Source organism: Phacochoerus africanus, chromosome 11 (genome assembly GCF_016906955.1).
Source record: "Phacochoerus africanus isolate WHEZ1 chromosome 11, ROS_Pafr_v1, whole genome shotgun sequence".
Classification (NCBI taxonomy): Eukaryota; Metazoa; Chordata; class Mammalia; order Artiodactyla; family Suidae; genus Phacochoerus; species Phacochoerus africanus.
Window position 1 is genome coordinate 125,396,417 of NC_062554.1, and position 24,335 is coordinate 125,420,751.

General features: G+C 41.0%; 1 protein-coding gene across 1 annotated transcript in view; it reads right to left on the reverse strand.

Annotated features, from left to right (window-relative positions):
• Positions 1-24,335, reverse strand: part of NIBAN1 (niban apoptosis regulator 1) — a 163,489-nt gene that overhangs the window by 74,216 nt on the left and 64,938 nt on the right. Inside the window, exons 2-5 of the mRNA XM_047754279.1 lie at positions 24,021-24,151; positions 19,989-20,120; positions 13,669-13,783; positions 7,591-7,758 (exon numbers count right to left, since the gene is read on the reverse strand). Coding sequence (XP_047610235.1) covers positions 7,591-7,758; positions 13,669-13,783; positions 19,989-20,120; positions 24,021-24,151 — 546 coding nt within the window. The remainder of the gene's footprint in view (positions 1-7,590; positions 7,759-13,668; positions 13,784-19,988; positions 20,121-24,020; positions 24,152-24,335) is intronic.

A 24,335-nucleotide genomic window follows, 5' to 3' on the forward strand; every position in this document is an offset into this window, starting at 1 on the left:
ATGTGTTTGACAGGTGAAGTAGTTTCATGGCAACATAGCTTTAGACAACAAATGAAGCTAAGGCTATAAATGCACTTGCGGAGATAAACGCTAAAGAGCTGAGAGGAACCAATTCTATTTATTCTGATCTCTGATGGAGACCTGTTCTTTCAGGTCCAACTCTCAAATTGTTTTGAGAGCTTTAAGTAATTTAAAAAATCGGTACATAAAACTAATATTAATAAAACCTGTTTAGAGCTATTATTTCAGCTTTTTATTTCATCTTTATTGAGGTGTGGTTGACATGTAAAGTTACAAAATTTTTAAATGGACATCATGGTGACTCGATGTATGTCTCCACGGTGAAGGGATTCCACCTGTGTTGCTAAGTAACACACCCATCATCTCACGTATCTGTCCTTTTTTGGGGGGAGGAGGGGCGGTGAGAATATTTCCATTCTACTCTTTTAGCAAATTTCAGTTACAAAATACAGTGTTATTATCACTACAGGCACCGTGTTTTACATCAGATCCTCAGACCTTATTCATGTTATAATTGAAACTCCAGGCCCTATTACCAACCTCTCCCTTATGGGCCCCACCCCTCAGGCCTGGCAACCAACCACTTTACGCCGCTTCTGTTTGACTATTTTTTTTTTTTTTTTAAGATTTCACATATGAGTGGTACTATGCAGTATTGGTCTTTCTCTGGCTTATTTTGGATATATTAAAGTATTCCCAATTCATGTCCTCACAAGCTGTATAATCTTCCTTTACAAATCAAAGTTTTTATTGACATAAAGGGTTTCAATAAGTAAATAAACCAGTTATGGTTTGCGTCTTAGACTACAGAAAATTTAACCAGGAAGCAGTTACATTATCACATATTTTACCTTCAGAGTGTCTCGAAACTAAAAAATATAGTCATGTTAAGCTGGTGGACAAAATACCAAGTTAAACTCAGAGGGTGCTATTTATCAAGAAACCAGACCTCAGATGACCTCCAGTGAAAGTCTACAGGTTTGCTTCACTTTGGATCATGCAAGAGTAATATGATTTAACAGTGCTTTAAATGATAGAGAGATGAAAAAGTCTTTCAAAAGTCTTGTTGAAAAACATGCAATATATAACTGAAACAGATACCAAGGAGTAGGTGTCAGGACAATTGGTCTTTTTCCACCAACTAGCTGTGACCTTGGACAAGCGAGTTACTATTTGAGCCTTATCATAAATAAACTGTAAGGGGATGGACTAGATGACCACTAAGATCCTTTGCAAATTTAGAGTTTTATGAACAGTAAATAAGGATCAGAGAGGGGAAAGTGGTAACTTCAGAAAAAAGTGACCTATTCACATATGTCACAGATTTATACTGTGTTGAGTGTTACCCGCGTGAGGCAAAGCACACACAGTAAATTCAAGGGCAGAATAGTCTCCAAGCAGAGAGGATCCTTTTAAAAAATGTTTGTTTGGGACTGTCCTACGAAAACTGGAAATTAATATCTAGTTATTTATTAAACATTAATTAACAAACATTTTTGTTTATAATGCATAGAAATGAAAGCACATTATGAAAAATATAAGTAAAAGCATCCAAAGAGATGTTTACAAAAATTTTACTTTTATTTATCTATTTCCAATCAAACATTATTCATTTGTAGTAAAGTGTCTAAAAGAACCCACACATAATTAGGATTTTCTAATTCATAGATATGTGAGTTACAAATACAAGCATGTGCCACAAATTCAGAAATGTGTTTTCATATATGACAAAATGAAATTCATTATATGCTTTCAGTTAAAATCGATTGATGCCCACATCAGAAACTTAGTCCCTCAAGTAATAAACTTGTTTCCTAAGTAATAATGGGTGTTCCAATCAATACACCAAAAAGAATTTGTTCCAGCTAATTTGAATCATAAAACCCTTTTCTGTTTGAAAATTCAATTTAATTCAGCAGCATTAATTGAACACCTAAAATGTGCAAGTGTCAAAATCCAGTCTCATAAAGGCATTTGATTTGACATGGGATTTCTGGGATAAGAGGTCAAGGCATACTACCTTGACAGTAACCAATTCCAAAGTTTCATCACTGTTATAGCTCCACATCCAGCCTCACTGTATCACAAACTCCCTTGGAGGGCATCATCGCCGTGGGTGACTGAACTAGTCCAAGTTAAGGCAGAAGTTTGCAAAGTGTCTCTACATGATTGCATTCTCTTCATCAGGAAAGAGGCACTTTTCTTTTACACCATCTTTTTCAATGCATGTGCCCTCATGCTTCCAAGACATTCTATTGTGCCCTCTTTCTTAGTGTTCCTGATGATAGGGACACTGCATTTGCTCAGTGGTAGTCCCAGCTGTCCTCCAAGCTAGCAGAGTACTGTCGAACAAAATTTGGCCAGCATTCTACCTCCTATCCAGAATCACCTTCTTCCAGGGATGGCCACCTAACGTCTAACTCCTACAAAGCCCTTTATAGTCTGGATCCAGCCCATCTCCCCGTCCTCACTTGGCTCCTCTGTAAGCACCAACCACATGAAATTCTTTTAGTTCCTTTAATGGTCCATGCTCTAACTCTGTTCCTGGCACCAACAAATCCTATTCCTTCTTCCAAGAACACTTTTCCCTCTTTCTGCAAATTCTTATGCCAAGGAATGATTACCCTGAGCTGGAAGGATGGCTAAGGATGCTAATGATCATTATCAGATGTGTACAGCCCTTGATGTATATCAATGGTTTTAACTATATCCCTATAACTACAGGGACCATAGTTTGCAAACTACAATTCTGCATAGGGCTGAATTGTGGACAATAGGACTGCTTTAGAACATCTTGGCTTTACATAAGTCCCATTTTTTTGTAGCAGTGGACATTTCAAACTCTGGACGTCCCCCATCGGGGACAAGGGGCTGCAGTAAGATTCCAAAAGGACAGAGGACAGCTGAGGTCAGACCACCCCGAGTTGTGCCACTCTAGCTCGTGGATTACTTTGAGCTGGAAACAATCAAAGACCAAAAGACTCAGAAAGAGCTTCTGAACTTCCGCTTTACTTCCTAAAAGAATTTCAGATAGGAGGAAGGAAGAAGCTACCCCAGGAAGAAGCTATCACCACAGATACCTAGAGTCAAGCATTAGGTGTGGTAAGCAGGGAGGAACCTAGCAAAGCCGTTTGATCAAAGCCTTCTCTGTGTCACACTGTCTTTGAACGGCCCGACAAACACTTCTTCCCCAACCAAACCTCTTCCTATCTTCCTATGAATCACCTTACATCCCCTTGAAGCCTCTGACCCCCACCTCCCTCTCCTTAGTCCAGAATGTATACAGACCTCACCTTGCCTTGCTGTCTTTGAAATCCTTCATACTTAGGTGAATGTAATAACTTTGATTTTCTCCCATTAATTTGCCACGTGTCATCTTAACTGCTGCCCAAAGAACTAAGAGGGAAAAGGGGAAATCCCTCCCCACTCCACCCCAACACACAATGGACTTGAGATTTAGTCTAGTGTGTTGGCGTGAGATGTTCTGCTAAGAATTAATCTTGTGCAGTTTTCTCATGCCTGCTCGATGAAGAGGTGTCAAAAACAACACGTGTGCCCACTCAAGCGTACACACACACACAAACACACACACACATCCTTCTGTGCTCCTTAGGAGTATAAATAGTCCTTGAAGCATCCAGAGGAAGCTCCATCTCTTTTTAAAGGAAGGAGGGGAAGAAAGCCCTCTACTTGCCTTACCTACCTTAGGATATAGCCTTACTGTCCCAGAGCAAGGTGTAATCAGGCCCTTTGTCAAGGTTAAATAGGAAACAAATCCATGCCATAAGGAGGAACAGCAGTGATTCTGGATTCAGAATAAATGGACATGGATACCTAGATTGATTTCAACCAAGAACTCCCAGGGCAAGTGGTCTGGGCTGAGTGGTGGGACTTGAGCACTGCAGCAGGTATTCTGATGAGGCAGAATAATAACGCAGGCAGTCAGTGTAGGAGCATGGGCTTCAGTGCCTTCTTTGATATGGCTATTGATTAACATTTGCGGCTTAAGGGCTCCAGGGAGTAATAGCCCCACAGGCCTTGTTTACTATAGGGAGTGTATCTACACCCAGATGGACATTAATCCCTAACCCCCCATGACTCAGTTTACGGGAAGAAAAGGGCGAAGAAACCATGAGACTTATGGGACATTTCCACCCCTAAGACTCCTATTGGACAAGGACTGATGAAGGTAATTGGGCAAGGCCAATGGGAAAAAAAAAAAAAAAAAACCATCTTTCTGGACCTCACGTTGGTACCCCCTCCCATCTTTAAGGAATAAAACCCCCTATAAGACAATAGGGGGGGGGGCTCTTCTCCCCGCTTCCCAGCTGTCCTGGGAACTATTTGCTTTCCTGCAATAAAGACTTTGCTTGCTTGCTGCCTGTGTTGTTTGCGAGTTCATTCTTCGGCTGTGTGAACAGGAACCCAGATTCCGGTAACATCTTTGCAGCATCACTGAGAACCCCAAGTGACAGAAGTCCTTGGCAGAACTTACCACAAAGGCAATAAAATGATCTTCCCTCAACGATACCTTGAGGGCATTATGTTAAGTGAAATAAGTCAGACAGAGAGAGACGAATACAGTATGATCTCACTAATACATGTAACCTTTAAAAATTGAACTCAAAAATAATAAATAAATAGAAATAAAAATTGAACTCAAAGAAAGAGAGAACAGATTGGTTGTGTCCGGTTTCAGGGAGGGTGGGGGGGATGGATTAAAGAATTCCAAATGTACAAACTTGGAGTCGTAAAATTAAGTCATAAGATATGACGTACAGATGGTGCCTATAGTTAACAATACTGTAATGTCCATGAAAATTTGCTAAGAGAATAGATCTTGAACGAGCTCATCACAAGAAAAAAATTTTGCCAACTATGTGGAGGTGATATATTTTAACTAACTTACCGTGCTGAGTGTTTTACAATGATTATATATTCCATCATTATGTTGTACACCTGAAACCAATACAATGTTTACGTCAATTATATCTCAATAAAATGCGGGAAAAAGATCCCTGAGGACTTGTGAGTGGATGAAGCAATAGCCGCCCGGCATCAGCTGCGAGAGTGTCTCAAACTTTGTTCTCAACAGCGGCGCCCGCTGGCCTGAGAGCCAGGGGGGCAACGGCATAGACAGCCTGCCTGGACTCTGGTTGCCTCCGGTGAAAAGAAGCAGCCTTTCTGCAGCCCCCTCAGAGTTCTGAGTCCTTATCACAGCACTCATTTTACACATTTTTCTAAATACTTCAATTATGAGAAAAATAAAATAAAATAATAGTTAACTGGGAGTTTGTGAAATCTCTTACAGGTTTACTCAAAATCTGACAGCGACTAACAGGTAGAGACTGAAACAAACAAAGAAAAAGTGACTCAGTAAAGATAGATGCGGCATTGTGCCATCAAAAACAAAGAGAAAGAAGTAACAAAGGAAAAGGAAGGAAGGAGAAAGAAGTGTCACTGGCCTGTGACAGGCAAGGACTGTGCCCTACAATGTTCTGATGGTCTCTGGTTCTGACCAGAGCCCCTGGAAGTTATGCCAAGTCACATTAGGTCTGCATGGAGCCTCGGCGAGCTTTCTAGACAGAGGAACGTGACACAGAACCAGGGCAAGGTGACAAGACTCCATTATCCCAGTGCCTTTGATAACGTACTAGAGAGCAGAATGGGGTTTTGAATCGACTGAAATCTTCCATAAATGGACTCTAAACGCAGGCTACATAGCTTCCAAAAACTCCCCAGAGAAATTCCTATTATGTACATGAAGGGGGAATGAAGCCAGTTTCATCTGGCTGGGTAGACAACATTCTCTGCTTAGTGAAACTCCATGGTTCTTGTGTTCACTGCCAACTGCATGTTCAGACTAGCCCAAGGTCCTGCACACAGAGGTGTAAGTGTATTGAAAAATGAGGTAGATGATGCAGGCAGTGCTGGGACATTCTCTGTTTCTGAAACGTCAAAACCTCAAGGCAAGATGTTCATAAGATAGCATTTTTTAAGTCCTTAACTAGTTATGAGCCAATATTATGATGAAGGTTACTAAGGGTTGCTATAGCAAAATAGAGTGACATTGTGTTTTTCCATTAACCTATCACTATACGAGCTAAAATCAAGAACACAGACTGAGATGCATCACTTCTGACTTTTGCTCTGTGGGATAGACACTGTCAGGGAAACCTCAGAACTTAAAAGTAAGTGTGCAATGAAATTATCCTTATTAGGAAAATAAAAGCACCGCTGGATGAGGTGACTCAACTCAAATGTCACCTGCCCAGAGAGGCCTCCCCTGACAAGGCTTCTCCCTTCTTCCGTGTGCAGTAACCTCCAGTTACTCGGTAACATGCAGTTTTGATAACTATCAAGTGATCTTGTGAATTTCTGCTGGTGTTTTCCCCTCCTCCCTGCCTGAATGTAGACCCCAGAGAGAGGAAATTTGTGTGATTCATTAATTACTCTGTTCATAACACCTTTAGAGGTTGCCATTGAGTGGGTCCTCAATAATATTTAACCGGTTACCTTGCCAACGGCCAAATGACAAAGAGCTCAATTCTCAGTAACTGAAGGCTTTGTAGAGTCCCAAAAAACCAGTATTCACATCAGTTTATCAAAAACATCACATAGGAGTTCCTGTCGTGGCTCAGCGGAAATGAATCTGACTCGGAATCATGAGGTTGTGGGTTCGATCCCTGGCCTCACTCAGTGGGTTAAGGATCCGGTGTTGCCGTGAGCCATGGTGTAGGTTGCAGACATGGCTCGGATCTGGTGTTGCTGTGGCTCTGGCGTAGGCCAGTGGCAACAGCTCCGATTAGATCCCTAGCCTGGGAACCTCCATAGGCCGCAGGTGCGGCCCTAAAAAAAAAAATCACATACTGGGATGAAGAGTCTTTTTATTACAGATCTAATATTAATTAAATCTGTTTGTAGAGGCAACATGGTCAGAAGCAATGCTGCTCTAAGTGTGGTCCATGAACCAACAGCACCAGCATCCCTCGGAAGTTTGTTAGAAAAGCCAAATCAGGACCCCACCGTAATACAAACATACATACATACACGCATACATACATAGATATACAGTGAATCAGTATATCTGAAGGTGGAGTCAAAAAACCTGTTCAGCAAGTTTTCCAGTGATTCTTATGTACCCTAAAGTTTTGAGTAACTGCTATTCAGAAATAAAGATGAGAACAAACAAGAAATGTGATAAGGACTAGGATTTTACCAGGGACAATGGGCACAATCTTACTATCATTTAGATTTTTTTAAAAAGTCAGGAAAGAGAGGGAGGCATTATACCCAAAATTATATGCATGAATACTATGGCGCTCTGCCTACATGTGCCATCAGATCCCTGCTCCCGGTCCTATTTCTCTGAGGTTTCCCTGCCCTGACTAAACAACCAGCAAGGTGACCGTCCTCCTTGTGTATATGCCTCACTTCGCTTGGTCTCCCTCTCCTTTCTGGGGGAAGCTCCATCTGTGGCTCTTTCTGGGAATCATTCTAACAGACGACTGGCCAGACCAACTGTGCACAGGCAGCCCCGCTGAGGACCTGAGGGCAGCTGTGACTTACCATGATTTAGGTGTCTGATGCAGTCCGTCAGGAGAGCGCTGAACTTCTTCTGCTCGGCAGCCTCCTGGAAACAGAAGTAGCTGTGTCTGAGGAATGGTTGCCACAGGTACACCGGGAACTCCTTGGGCAGAGCCACAAAGGGCTGCGTGTTCTCTTTCTCGCTGGTTGCTGAAGAAACATGAAAAACACAAAGCTGTTTTATAACACATATCTCTTATTCAAAATACTTATTTCAGGCTGTGGAGGTTTATTTCAGGCTCTGGGGATGGAAAGGCGGTGTGAGATATCTTCAGGGCATGGGGAAAAGGAGTTTCAGGCTCCTCTTGCATTCCTCCGCCGGCTTCACCTGTCTTACTCCAGCAGGTGGCTCACCTCCTATCCACAGGGACAGCCAAGGCCATCAGACAATCCATCTCAACTTCCTTCCTTGGAATGACCCACAAACAGAGCTCATTCTGCCTGGCTGGCCCTGGGCAGCTGTGCCTACCTGCCAGGCATTCACCCTACTGTCCCCCGGGGTTCCTATTCCACCAGGTGTGCCCTCTGCCCTGCACGCTCCCCCTCCTCCCTGTCACTGCCAAGCCAGCATTTGCTGCCTTGATGCCCTCAACCTCTATTCTCACCCTGGTCGTGTTCCTGCCCCACCCATCCCAAAACCAAATCACTCAGGACACTAGTTTCATCCTGACTACCTGGCCTATGACTTCTTTATTATCCATCCTTTCTACCTGATCCTAACACCTGCTGCTGCCAGTTACCCCTTCTTTTGAAAACATTCTATTCCCTTGACTTTCAGGAGCACCTTTCTTTTTGGGTTCTTTGTGCTTTTCAAAAACTGTCAGAAGAATGGATTAAGAAGATGTGGTACATATACATAATGGAACACTACTCAGCCATTAAAAAAGGACAAAATAATGCCATTTGCAGCAATATGGGTGCACCTTTCATACTAAGTCAGAAAGAAAAAGACAAATACCATACGATATCACCTATATGTGGAATCAAAATATGCCCCAAATGATCCTATCTACAAAATAGAGACGGATCATGTCCATGGAGAGTAGACTTGCGGTTGCCAGGGAGAGAGGGGAGGGAGTAGGACAGACAGGGAGTTTGGGGTTGGTGGATGCAAACTGCTACATTTTAAATGGATGGACAATGGAGTCCTACTGTATAGCACAGGGAACTGTGTATGACTGGGTCACTTTGCTGTACAACAGAAATTGAAGCATTGTAAATCAACTACACTTTAATAAAAAATAAAAAAAAATGAAGAATTTTAAAAACCTGTTTCCTTTCTGTCACCTTTACTGGTCCCTCTGCCCTTCACTCCATCTCCCTCTTTAAGTGTTGGTGTTTGCCCTGGGGGTTTTGCTCCACTCTCATCTCTACTCTCCCAAGATGTCATTATCCATTCCATGACTTTACATTCTGTTTCTGCAATTCGTATTTCCTTTTCCTCCTTCCCTTCCACCCCTTTTGCATAGGAAACTCTCATTCCTTCTTCAAAGTAAGTTCAAAAGCCGTCTCCTCTAGAGTACCGTTGTTGGCACCACCTTCTGTCCCCAGAGACAGAGTTGGGTGATCCCTACCTTGTTCTTCCAAAATATTGTCATGATCTGTTTTGTGTGTGGGACCCACACCTAGAGTGGGGGAGGTAGAGTGAGATAAGCCTCCTGCTCAATTGATTCTCCTCAGGAAGCAGAACCACTGGCCTAGAGCTCCGGAGAAGGGAGGCTCCATCTTGCATGTCTTTGTCGTCTCAGCCCACAGCAGAGCCCCGTGGAACCCAGTAGATGGTCTACTATAGCTTGTTGAATGAATAAATGTACTATATTGTCCTAGGAAATTTAAAAGCCTTAAACAATGGGAGCTTCAGCACTTCCCTCAAAATCAATTCCAAGAAACTCATGTTAATGATAATATTATTCAGATCCCCACCTGAACTTTATTTCTCTGCATGTATCCCAATTCTATGATATTACCCTCAGTTAAATAAACCCCAGCTTACTTCTAGGGTCATGGAGAACAAGCAGGAAAAAAATCAGTTCTATGCTCCTTGCCTACATAATGGCCACCAATCACTAGGAAAGCAAGGGAAGAAGGACCTAGCAAGAGACAACTGAAAGCACTGGGTTTACCAAGAAATGGGTCAGAACCATAAGGAAGGTTCCAGAACAGAATCTTGCTTGTGGCAAATGAATAAATCAAGATTGGTTTAGATAAAGAATAGATTTCCTATAAATTAACTATACATTAATAAAAAATTTTTAATAAATCTAAAAAAAAAAAAGAATAGATTTCCTGGGACACACATGGGAGATCCATTTCTGAAGGCAACTGAGTTGAAGCACCGGGAGCACCCCCTTGGGTGCCCCAGTCCCTAGCAAAATACCTAGAACGCAATAACATAAGAATCTAATAAAAAATGATACAAAAGAACTTATTCATAAAACAGAAAAAAAAACTCACAGATTTCAAAATCAAACTTAGGGTTAGCAAAGGGGAAACGGGGGGGGGGTATAAATTGGTAGGATGGAATTAACATATATACACTACTATATATAAAACAGATAAATAACAAGGACCTACTTATAGCACAGGGAGGTCTACTCAACGTTCTATAATAACCTATATGGGAAAAAAGAATGGATATATGTATATGTATAACTGATTCACTTTGCTGTAAACCTGAAGCTAATACAACACCGTAAATCAACTATATCCAATATATATATAGTTTTTTAGGGCCACACCCACGGCACATGGAAGTTCCCAGGCTAGGGGTCAAATCAGAGCTGTAGCCGCTGGCATACACCAGAGCCACAGCAACACCAGATCCAAGCCACATCTGTGACCTACACCACAGCTCACGGCAACGCCAGATCCTTAACCCACGGAGTGAGGCCAGAGATCGAACCCACAACCTCATGGTTCCTACTTGAATTCGTTTCATTGCGCTACAACAAAAACTCCCCCAATGTAATTTTTTTTTCTTTTCTTTCTCTTCTTCCCCAATATAATTTTAAAAAGGAATGATCAGCATATGGATGACAACAAATGAATAAATAATTGAATGCTGTAGCTGAGATCTCTAGTTATAACACATTTTTTATCGTCTCCTCTTTCTCAGCAATAAAATCCCTGATTTTTAGTTCAGCAAGTGCCTGCATAGAATAAAGACTGCATTTCCAGCCTCCATTGCAGTCTGGTGTGCCATAGCCACTAAGTTTTGGCCAATGAGACGTAAACTGAAGTAGCAGTGAGACTTCCTGAAGCACCCTTAAAGAGAGGGAATGTGCCTGCCTCCTCAGCTTTTCCCCTTCCTCCTGTCTGGAATGAGAAAGCCACAGCTGTCTGGAATGAGCGGCCACAACCTGGAGACAAAGGGGGAGAAAGCTAAAGAGAATCCCGGGCATTTATGGAACTGCCACACCAGCCCTTATTGCTAACATCCAAATATTTTTAGCAGGATAATAAAAACATACATATTTAAGTTGAAGTTTTTTTTTGCTGTGTGCATCAAAGTATATTCTAACTAATAAAATACCAAACAAGGAGTTCCCATTGTGGCACAGTGGAAATGACTCCAACTGGGAACCCTGAGATTGCGGGTTTGATCCCTGGCCTCACTCAGTGGGTTAAGGATCTGGTGTTGCTGTGAGCTGTGGTGTAGGTCACAGACATGGCTCGGATCTGATGTTGCTGTGGCTGTGGCATAGACTGGCAGTTGTAGCTGTAGATCTGATTCAACCCCTAGCCTGGGAATCTCCATATGCCACGGGTGCAGCCCTAAAAAGCAAAAATAAATAAATAAATAAATAAATAAATAAATAAATAAAATACCAAACAAGTGAATTTTAACAAAATGTGGGGCCATTTTTGATACATCATCTTAGCACGCTACTGTGTAAGGAGACATTCATTGATAAACCTTTAGTGCTTTTTCTCAAGTGAGGTTAATTCCTCCTATCTTTATTGTGATTTTATTCTTTCCAATAAAATTATAATTACACAGTGAGTCTTCCTCCTCACATGATTTTGTGAAACAACTCTCTGTGCCCTTTCCAAGATGTCTCAATTTGGTATAAGCAATTGAAAGCAAAGTTCACCCTTTACATTTAAAAGCTTTATCAAGCCCCATAAAATTCATTCCTATTAGCCTCTAGTTATCATTCACTTAACCTTTTCCAACAATTTTCCAACAATTTTCCAGATGCCATTAGTCTGCATTTTTTTCTGAGTTGAGTTACAAGGATATTACAAATGATCTACTGTAGAATATTCTACTTTTAAAAGTCAGATGGCCACACCATACAATTTAAAAAGTCATTGACGTGCCCTAGTCTGAAACCCTGGGCCAAGTGGCACCAGTCACACAGGCCTTGTGTGTTCTAGTCCCTTGCATTCCTTCTGATATGATTTCATCAATAAATCAATAAACATAATGTCTGTTCTGATTTCATTGGAAGGTTCTTTTGAAAGGGTTCTGAAGAATCAATATACTGGTGTCCCCATTTTCCAGCAGCAGCTCCAGAGCCAAATAACATATAAGTAGATGTTGAAAGAAAATGTAATAATATGAACAGTGCACATAAAACATTGCTTTAGCTTCAAGCACTTAGTAATAGTTTGTTAATCTAGGTTTATGGTCCATATGCTAATCCTATAATAGTGCTATTAAAACTTTACGCTAAGCATTTTGCACTGAAATAACAGTTTATAAAATGATTATATTTTTCTCCATAAATTCCAAAGAAATGATTATACCTATTAATAAGAATCAGGGCTCTCTTCAAGAAACTAAGTAATTACTGTGCAGTATTATTTACACAAAGCCAGACAGAGTTATTACATTATCCACAGTTCATGAATCTTTATGAAACACTCCATTTGTTCTATATATTATCCATCACTCTCTCTACATGGAAAAAAGTGACATGAATGAGAATTAAAGTATGTTACAGCTGGTAAGATCCTTCTGGATTTTCCATTTCAAAGCCCTAGAGCTGGGAGAAACAGAAATCAGAGAGGTTCAGCAATAGCTAGGGTAAACACTTGATAAGTGTCACAGATAGAACTAGATAAAAATCCAGTCTCCAAATGCTTAGTTCAATACTCTTTCCATGAGTGCATTCGGCTATTACTTACAATGCAATGGTTTTTTACGCAGTAGCTACTGAGTTACTGTAACACTTGCTAGAAGTATTTTGTTAATTTATAATATTTTGTTGCATATCATCCTAAAATTAGAGAAGTAATATTCTCTGACAGGTCTGGGCTTGCTTATAAAAGATAGGATTGGGAGTTCCCGTCGTGGCGCAGTGGTTAACGAATCCAACTAGGAACCAGGAGGTTGCAGGTTCGGTCCCTGCCCTTGCTCAGTGGGTTGACGATCCGGCGTTGCCGTGAGCTGTGATGTAGGTTGCAGACGTGGCTCGGATCCCACATTGCTGTGGCTCTGGCGTAGGCTGGCAGCTACAGCTCCGATTCGACCCCTAGCCTGGGAACCTCCATATGCCGCGGGAGCAGCCCAAGAAATGGCAAAAAGACAAAAAAAAAAAAAGATAGGATTGTACATTTCATAGACTGGACCCTATATATTTATTTCTGCTGTCCTGTATAAAGCTTGCAATATATTCCAAAGCCACAAGAAGCCTGACCAATGGTACATTTTCTATGTGCTAATGCACAGACTGACTTGTGTATTACCAAATATGATTTAAAGTGATAGAAGTAATACAGAGTTTACCTGACTCAGAGAAATTACATCTTCCATTTGCCTATGGAGAATATGTGTCTAGGGTTTTTCAACCTTGACAACTACTGATATTTAAGGCCAGAGAATCTTCATGTCAGGGGCTGTCCTGTGCAATGTAGGATGTTTAGCGAGCATCACTGGCCTCTATTTACTAAATACTTATAGGACCATCCTTCCAAGTTGTGACAACCAAAAATGCCTCCAGACACAGCCAAATGTCCCTGGAGAGTGAAATCCCCTCCCCCACTGAGAAGTACTGGTCAGTTAAACAAAGAATGTTTAGGAACAGCCTTGGGGAAGAATGCTCAGCAACTTACCAATAGGGTCTGGGAAATGCCGATCAGATAATAAATTGTATTCATCTTCTGAGGTTAACACCTTGGCACCAGCTGGAATAATTCGACATTTAGGGGGAGCTCCTTTCTGATAGGCCTAGGAAAGGAAAGGCATAAATAATTGTACTTTTTCCTCATTTGGATTTTTGGAAAATATCTGGACTATTAGAAATAAACAGACCCAGACACATACATTCAGTGACAGAAATTCCCACACTATCATTGAGTAAGAGCCATTTATTCAAAAATGCTTTTTTCACCAGAAGCCTCTGTCCAATCAGAGTGAGAGGCAGGACTTGCTGGAGCCCCCAAAGGAAAAGCTCTTACATGGTCCACTGGCTATATTCTGAAGCACTGATTGGGTCAGGGATGGTCACATGACCTCATCCTATCCAATCAGGGTGAGCCTGAGGCCTCGCCCAGCTCACTGGAGACACCACCTCGGCACTGCGAGGAGGGGGAAGTGGTAAGGATGGAACACTGCTGACTTCCTGTCACTGTGGAGGAGCCTGAGGACGCCTGACAATGGAGATCAGGGCCTGTTAAGGAAGCCAGGCCCTGAGTTCCCGGAGTTCCCTCTGGCTCAGTGGTTAACGAATCTGATTAGGAATCTTGAGGTTGCGGGTTCGATCCCTGGCCTTGCTCAGTGGGTTAAGGATCTGGCATTGCCATGAGTTGTGGTGTAGGTTGCAGACTGGCTCAGATCCCGCATTGCTGTGGCTCTGGCGTAGGCCAGCGGCTACAGCTCCGATTAGACCCCTAGCCCGGGAACCTCCATATGCCACAGGTGCAGCCCTAAAAAGACAAGAGAGAGAGAGAAAAAAAAAAAAAGGAAGCCAGGCCCAATGAAGGCAAAGATTTGAGGTGGAAGAAAGAAACGAGTTCTGATACAACAAGAGCCATAGATCCAACCCTGCCTGAGGCTGGGCCTGAACTGTGGAGATTTCAGGTCAGAAGCCAGCCAAGATCAGACCGTTTTTATCTTTAAAAAATTTACAGTATAGTTGATTTACAATGTTGCATTAGTTTCAAGTGTGCACCAAAGTGATTCAGTTTAAATGTTCATATATACTGATATATGTATACATTGATATATATTCACTTTTAGATTTTTTTTCCATTATAGGTACTATAAGATATTGGATATAGTTCCCTCTGTAATACAGTATGTAATTGCTGGTTAACTATTTTAGATATAGTAGAGTATATCTGTTAATCTCAAACTCTTAATTTATCCCTCCTCCCATTTCCCCTTTGGTAACCATAAGTTTGTTTTCTTTGCCTGTGAATATATTTCTGTTTTGTAAATAAGTTCATTGGTATCATTTCTTTTTAGACTTCACATATCAGTGATATCATATTATATTTGTCTGTCTTTGTCTGATTTACTTCACTTAGTATAATGATCTCTAGTTGTACCGATGTTGCCTCAAATGGTATTATTTCATTCTTTTTTATGGATGAGTAATGTTCCATTGGATATATGTACTACATCTTCTTTATCCATTGCTCTGTCAGTGTACATTTAGGTTATTTCTGTGTCTTGGCTATCGTCAGTAGTGCTGCAGTGAACACTGGGATGCATGTATCTTTTCAAATTATAGTTTTCTTTGAATATATGCCAAGGAGTGGGATTACTGGGTCATGTGGTAGTTTTATTTTTAGTTTTTTAAGGAACCTCCATGCTGTTCTCCATAGTGGCTGCGCCAATTTACATTTGCAGCAACAGTGTAGGAGGGTTTTTTTTTTTTCTCTACACCTTCTCCAGCATTTATTATTTATAGACTTTTTGATGATGGCCATTTTAACTGGTGTGAGGTGGTACTTCATTGTGGTTTTGATTTGCATTTCTCTAATAATTAGTGATGTTGAGCATCTTTTCATGTGCCTGTTGGCCATCTGTATATCCTCTTTGGAGAAACGTCTATTTAGGTCTTCTGACCATTTTTTGATTGAGTTCTTTGGGTCATATATATATTGACCAAATATATATATATGTCAAATAGTATATATTTTTGAGCTGTATGTGCTATTTGTATATTTTTGAAATGAATCCCTTGTTGGTTACAAAATTTGCAAGTATTTTTCTTATTCTATAGGCTGTTTTTTGTTTTGATTATGGTTTCCTTTGCTGTGCAAAAGCCTTTAAGTTTGATTAGGTCCTATTTGTTTATTTTTGCTTTTATTTCCTTTACTCTAGGAGATGAATCCAAAAAAATATTTCTATGAGTTATGTCAGTGATTTCCTGCCTATGTTTTCCTCCAGGAATTTTACGGTATTCAGTCTTACATTTAGGTCCTTAATCTATTTTGAGTTTATTTTTGTATGTGGCATTAGAGAATGTTCTAAATTCATTCTCTTACATGTAGTTGTCCAGTTTTCCCAATACCACTTATTGAAGAGACTATCTTTTCTGCATTGTACATTCTTGCCTCTTTTATTGAAGATTGACTGTGGGTATATGGGTTTATTTTGGGCCCTCTATTCTGTTCCATTGATCCATATCTCTGTTTTTGTGCCAGTATCATGCTGTTTTGATAATGCAGTGCCTTTTGTTCTGCTGAGGTCATGTGACCAGCTCTAGACCCATCACTTCATTCAGGGTAGGACTTTACCTGACCTGACATTGGTCACAGCCCCACGTGGAGCCAAGGGTGCTGAAAAAATTGTTCTGCATAATTTCTAGTTGCCAGCCGTACTTTAGTACTTTTATGTGATGGTCACAACATGTAAATCAGAGTCCCTAACCTCAGGGAGATTCCCTGTAGATATGTTTCTCAGAGAAGAGGAACATATCTTAGTAACTTCTCGAAATTCTGCACCACACCTACCACTTCAGATGCTAGCACCTGCATCATTCTAATAATAGACATTTACTGTACAAAATGTTTGGAGCCTGATGAGTAATGAGACTGTGGGACATGTAACTGCAATTATGGTTGCCATGGATTTTTACCAAAAACATAAAAATGTTGCCATGATAAAATACGCCACCACTTTGCCCTCAGACATGAGTCTGTTTTGCAGTAAAATTATCTGGGGATGGAAGTGTATTATCATGATATCAAAACAAATTCCAGCCAGTAGATAAAAAGCTCTGCTGTTTGGGAAGTGTAAAAGAGCTGCCGAGCATTGTTAAAGCAGTGAAACAGTGGGTTTAAAAGATATACTCACATGGACATACAGATAAGATAAAGTTTAATTATGCGTATCTTGTGGGAGGGCTTAAGTCTAGGCGCACTTGCTAAAAGCAAGGCTAAAAGCACATTGAGAGTTGAGACCATGAAACTTGGGACCCCAAATCTGGAGTGTTCTCTAGGGAATAACCAAAATAACATTGATCGGGGCTGCAAAATCAGAGTAACAATAATACATTCTGCATCAATAAGGTAGTGACCGAAGAAATGCAAACAAAAACTCTTGGATACCTAAAAAGGTTGTTTTCATTCTTGTAAGAACCACTAATCAGGAGTTCCCATCGTGGCTCAGTGGTTAACGAATCCAACTAGGAACCATGAGGTTGCGGATTTGATCCCTGGCCTTGCTCAGTGGGTTAAGGATTCCGGCGTCGCCGGGAGCTGTGGTGTAGGTTGCAGACGAGCCTCAGATCCTGCGTTGCTGTGACTCTGCTGTAGGCTGGCAGCTACAGTTCCGATTAGACCCCTAGCCTGGAGACCTCCATATGTCATGGGAGAAGCCCTAGAAATAGCAAAAAGACAAAAACAAACAAACAAACAAAATACCCCAGTAATCAATGGCTCAAGCACCTTAGGACCCAGAAAAGAACAGAGAAGAATCCTACGTGATGTGATTTTGAGAAAGCCTGGGAACAGTTTGATTCAGACTGGCCTCAAATCTCAGTTGGTTATTTGTGAAAATAGGCTGTAATCTAGGTTTTTATAAACATTATGTTATTCAGTCCTCAAAACAACATTGTGAATTAGACATTATCTCCATCATATAAATGAGAAAAATGAAGTTCAAAGTTAAATAACTTGTCAATGACCCAGTGGTGAGTAGGTGGACAAGTCCAGGATTCATACTTAGGTCTGTCCAGCCCCAGTGCAAGCGTACAGGAAGTAGGGAGTAATTACCAAATGATGGTGCTTCATTTTTTCCTGGTACTTAATGTATAACTCTAGGTATAATTAAAAATAACACCCTTGTATAAGTTTAAAAAATAGGCTATTATTAAAACTTTGAGGAATTACAGCATACTGCATGGGCATTTTTTTTCCAAGTTAAAGAAAAAATTGATTACCAAACTTACTGAGCATATATTAACAATTGGAATAAGTTCACTTGAAAATGATAAGCAAATCAAAGAAAGCAGTATAGTCCATAAATTGCAAGTTGAAGGAGCAAACTTTAAAATAATGAAAATAGAAAAAAAAAAAAAAGCCCTGAAATTTGGTCGAAAATGAAACCTCAGTCAGTGCCCAAAGTGGTGAAAACCTTAATAGATCCAAGAGTGAGTTCTATGATTGCTTCTTCTGCATTACTTGGTTGTCATAACAACACCTGCTCTATATCCGGCTCTGCCAGCACTTGGCCATGTGCTAAGGATTTCAGTGCGTTCGTGTGTTTAATCCTTACAACACCATCATGATGAAGGTACTATGCTCACCTTTATATGAATAAGAAGACTGAGATTCACGGAGATTTTTAATTTACTCAAGGACATGTATCTAGTTCGTGGTAAAGTGTAATTCAAAGCACGTAATATTAACCATTAGGCGATACTGGCTGTTCTCAAGCTCCCCTGAGGGGACAGTGTAATGGGTCACACAAAATATGAAGTGATTATTATTATCATTAGGATTTGTACTGTATTGATCATTGGCTTCAGAGAGCAAATCACAGGTTTAATAAAATCCTAAAATAGATAAAGCAAAGAAAATATGAGCTTAATGAATGTTGAAAAGAAGGGACCCAAGAAAGGACTTGAGTATTGCCTGATGGTAGGTGTAAAAAGTTTGTATTATGTTTCATTTCTTTTTTCTATCAGAAATGAGAAGGAAACACACTGTCAGCCTGAAGCCTCTTCCTGATGGTTTAGCATCAGAGGTAATTCCACAGGGTGTTCTGTAGAGGATGTTCTGACTATATTTTTTCTTTCTTTCTTTCCTTCCTCCCTTCCTTCCTTCCTTCTCTCTCTCTCTCTCTCTCCCTCTCTTTCCTTCTTTCCTTTTTGCTTTTAAGGGCTGCACCCATGGCATATGGAAGTTCCCAGGCCAGGGGTCTAATCGGAGCTACAGCTGCTGGCCTACACTACAGCCACAGCAACTGCAAGATCCTAGCCACGTCTGCCACCTACACCACAGCTCACAGCAATACCAGATCCTTAACCCACTGAGCAAGGCCAGGGATCGAACCCGCAATCTCATGGTTCCTAGTCATATTTGTTTCCCCGGCACCACAACGAGAACTCCTTCTGACTGTTTTTGAACTTAGAATCAAGAGAGCAGAGTTTTACATCTGTTACAACCATTAAACCATAAAGAGTTAACTGTCCGTTTCAAAGGGAGCTTGAGAATCTATGTAGACTGAATATGTGTACAGTATGAATCAGAAGGAATCAATGAGGTCATTCAGCCACACACATGAGTTTAATGCAGGCCTGACCTCAACTTCAGTTTTCCAAATTCTCTGCCCAGTGTTCTTTCAGTATCACGTTACCTCTCTCAATGGGGAAAGAAATGGGAATCAATAAAAATTGAACTCCTCTTAGGTGCTAGGAACTTTTCATATGTTATGTCATTTTCTCCATGTTCGACAGATAAGGAAAATAATGCAGTAACCAGGAAAAAAGCTAATGAAAAAATTCCTAAGTAGAATAAAGTATGTAAAATGTTCTGAATATTGAGGAAGCCATGCAGATCCAATGAAAATCTTAATAATTCTTCAGCTTCACAGGAGGCTTAAGAGTGGGAAAACATGGAGATACAGAACAGAGAGGGAGACCTATCAGGGTGGTGACCAAGACTGACCTCAAGGCCAGTGATCACAGGAAAGGCTCCTGCACTGGTCATTCAGTAGAACCTCCTATCTTCACACGCACTTGCAATTACTTGCTCAAAGTCTACCTTGCCCACTAGACTGCAAGCATCTGTCTGGTCTACAGCTATATGCCTAGAACCTTCTTTCTATCACCCAGAATAAATATCTGTTGTCTGAAATGAATACCTCAGTGAGTGTGTGTTTATTGAATCAGTCAATCTCAAAGGAGAGGGCATGCCAGTCAACCCAGCCAACATTTAAGAATATTACAAGAACCAGTGGCAACAAGGAAATACCTTACCTCTTTGTTCTCATAGCTTTCCACAGCAAAATCATTTTTAACCACGACATATCTCTCCTTCCATTTCTTTATGTCCTCAGCAAACTGCAATAGTTCTGCTTCATACAAAATAGTTCCAGGCTCCAGTGGTGGCTTAAAGAAGAGGAATACAATTAACTACCATGACAAAAGATGGCATATCATGCCACAACTAAATCTATTCTGGGTACTTCAAGGCTTATTTTCAGAAACTATCTTGGGCTGAGTTCCTAGGGACATGGTTGCTTCCCCCGCCTCTCTCTACACCACACTTTGCTACTTTTCCTGACCAAAAGCAAGTATTTGCTACAAGAACAGAAGCATATGGTAGAAGCAATGATAGTAGCAAGATTCTGCCTTGCGTACATGTGGCACTTAATAAATCCTTGGTAAACTCCGTGGAAGAGAGGGAGTGAGGCAGTTAACTCTAAGTTGTGGACATCTGGAGTTCCCGTCGTGGCTCAGTGGTTAACGAGCCCGACTAGTATCCATGAGGACACAGGTGTGATCCATGGGCTTGCTCAGGGGGTTAAGGATCTGGCGTTGCCATGAGCTGTGGTGTAGGTTGCAGATGTGGCTCGGATCCCACATTGCTGTGGCTGTGGTGTAGGCCAGTGGCTACATCTCTGATTGAACTCCTAGCCTGGGAACCTCCATATGCTGCAAGTGCGACCCTAAAAAAAGACCCCAAAAAACCACAAACAAACAAACAAACAAAAAAAACCAGTTGTGGACATCTGTCCCAACACCCTGGATGTGCCTCGGGGTTAATCCCTGAAGAATAGGCCATTCCCCTATTTGTCAGTCTTCAGGGGCAGCCTGAAGAGTCAGTGCTCAGTGGTTTTCCCAGAGGCACAACTCTGGGCACCCAGTCTATAAACACTTAGCCTCCCTCTGTGCCCTTCAAGGAGACCACGTTTGCTCTCTGGTTAAAGAACAAGCAGACACGTCAGCAAACGTTCATTCTGGCTCTTCTATTTAAAAGTTCGAGGATTCCTCATTAATAACCCTGGTGACATATATGCAGTAAGGAAGTCTCTGTTAGGTTTGTAGTTAGGTCTTCCACTGGGCTAACCACGTAAGGGATAATTCCCTCCGGCCTCGGGTATTATCTCAAAATAAAGGATCAGGCCTCCTGTCTTTCATATGTCATTTAATTTATATTTGTTATCCAAAAACCATAATATCTTTAACACAATATTGTAAACCAACTAGACTTCAATTTTAAAAATAAATCATGGTACCTTTAGTAACTAACTCATCCCTCCACTTTCAAACAAAATTTACATGGACCATATGAGAAGACAGATATGCGAATCTTTTGAAGAATCTACTAAAGGATGAAATAAATACCCTTACAAATTCCAGGGCTTAATATTAAGGCAGATAATGAGGCACTCTCCTATCTGGACTCATTAACATGTAAAAGAGGATTTCACTCTTCTCTTTAAATAAGACTGAAACCATGTGTAAGCTGAACTTTATAGGTCTTACAAACAGCATTTCTTTTTTTTTTTTAGTAATGATTTTTATTTTTTCCATTATAGCTGGTTTACAGTGTTCTGTCAATTTTCTACTGTACAGCAAGGTGACCCAATTACACATACATGTATACATTTTTTTCTCACATTATCATGCTCCACCACAAGTGACTAGATATAGTTCCCAGTGCTATACAGCAGGATCTCATTGCTTATACATTCCAAAGGCAATAGTTTGCATCTACTAACTCCAAATTCCCAATCCGTCCCACTTCCCCGCCCCCTTGGCAACCAAAAGTCTATTCTCCAAGTCCATGGTTTTCTTTTCTGTGGAAAGGTTCATTTGTGCCATGTATTAGATTCCAGATATAAGTGATATCATATGCTATTTGTCTCTCTCTTTCTGACTTAGTTCACTCAGTATGAGAATTTGTACAACCTCTATGGAAAACAGTATGGAGGTACCTTAGAAAACTATACATATATAAAGCATTTCTTAAACCTGAGCCACTTAAATCAACTGATACGCTTGTTAAAACTGTGGCCTCATCCTGGATTCGTTACCTCAGAATCTCTGGGGCTGTGGACCAGAAGGTGCATTTTTATCAAACTCCCTAAATTTTGTCAATCATTGTTTTATGGGTGTAGCAATTAGTCATCCGTACTAAATCTACAGGTCAATTTAACCTCTTGACAGTATTTGACCCATTTATCACTCCCATCTTCTGGAAACCTCTTCTTATTTGCCTTCTGACACATTTCATTTTCCTGATTTTTCTCCTAATCCACAGGCTATTTTTCCCTCAGTCTATCGTGCTGGATCTTTCTCCTTTTTCTGATCTCCAAAAGTTGGTAGAGCCAGGGTTAGTCATGGAAACTCTCCTTTTCTCCTTTCCAGTATGTCCCATGACTTTAATACCAGTTTTGAGCCAAGAACTCCCAAATTTCTATTCTCTAGCCTCAACTTCTCCACTGAGCTCCAAATCAGAGCACTCAACTACATTTTCAGTATTTCCATGGGTGCATGCCAAATAAGTATCCTTTTTTTCCTCTTTTGTCTTTTTAGGGCCTCCCTTATGGCAAACGGAGGTTCCCAGGCTAGGGGTCAAATTGGAGCTGCAGCCACCGGCCTACACCACAGCCACAGCAACCAGGGATCCCAGCCTTGTCTGCAACCTACACCATAACTCACGACAACATCAGATCCTTAACCCATTGAGCAAGGCCAGGGATCAAACCTACATCCTCATGGACACCAGTCAGTTCGTTAACCACTGAGCCACAATAGGAACTCCTCAGATAAGTATCTTCAATGTAACAGGGCCAAAAGCGAACTCGTGATTCTCATTCACCTCTGACTTTTCGGAGTAAAAGACGGCTGCTTGCATATATTTGCTCAGGCTAACATCCAAGTCATCACTAATTTCTCTCTTCTTCTGTTATCTCATGCTCAACCCATCAGCTCTCTCAGCTCTGTCCTAAGCACATCTTGACTTGGACTCTTCTCACAACTGCTACGACCACCCTAGTCCCATGTGCCATTGTCCTTTTCTCTTGGACTGCTTCAGGGTCTTCCTCGCCGGTTTCCAGCTTCCCCTTGGGTCCTTCCCCATCGTCTACTCCCTATAGAAAGTCCAGACAGATCGCTTAAGATGATGTCACTCCATGTTCAAGACCCTTCAATGGCAACCCTCATTGTGATCTACACTTCTACAGGTCTGGTCCCTGTTTGTCACTCTGCATTCCTTTTTCAGCTCTCCGCCCCTGCTTTCAGCACACTAGCCTTCCTGCTGTGCTTCTGACTGCTGCAGGGTTTTTGCAATTCTGTTCCATGTGCTTGGAACACTCTTCCCACAGATATTCACACAGCCTGCTCTCCTACGGCACTCCAGTTTCTGCTTAGATGTCACCTCGACAGAAGGCTTCTCTGACCATCTTCTCTAAAGTAAGACTCCTGCTTTATTTTGTAGCATTTCTTATTACCTAATATCACCTGATATTCATTTGTTTGTTTATTGTCTGTCTTCTGTTTGAAATATTAACAGAAAAGCAGACAATTTGTCTTGCTCTCCAGTTCTTAGAATGGGGCCTGGCACATAGTAACAGTCAATAAATATTTGTTGAGGTTGTAGATAAGTATTATAATGAAACAAAGCAGAAAGAATAAGTTACAGAATTAGAAGATAAAATCACATTTGATCCTCGACCCAAATAAAAATGCCTATAGTATGAGGCACAGAAATTGACCCTTCTTTTAAAGACTGAACTCCACCACAAGTCAAATTTCCTGACATCAAAGCATCAATGGGGGAAAAACATGATAAAATTGAAGTCATACTAATTATATTTTTATATGGATTATACCATTAGCAACAAATCATGTCCTAATTTCCAGGCAAATCGTTTGAGCATGAAATTATTTGCAAAAAGATTTTTTAAATTGCCATTCAAATTACTATTCATTTCCGAAACATTATGAATTTTAAACCATTCTTCAGTGGAAGAACTACGGAAACCAAAGTCCATGGCTTACCTTGGTCTTCAAAAATTGCGACGTTGAATCTCTTTGCTGTTCCACTTCACTGCGTACATGATTGCAGAAAGCCACGGAGTACTGGCGACTGTAGCAGGGACTGAAGTTTTTGATGGCAGCCTCAGTTTTCCCTGGAAAAATACAAACATTAGAATTTAGAAATGTAGCAGCTGTCACAGAATAGACACAGCTCCATCATTCTATGTAACCCCCCCCCCTGGCTCCCCAACACCTCTGCTTCCTAGGAATTTGCTATTAGCCCACATGTCCTGGGAACCTTGATACCTGTGGGTATGGCTTAATCTCTTCCTCCCC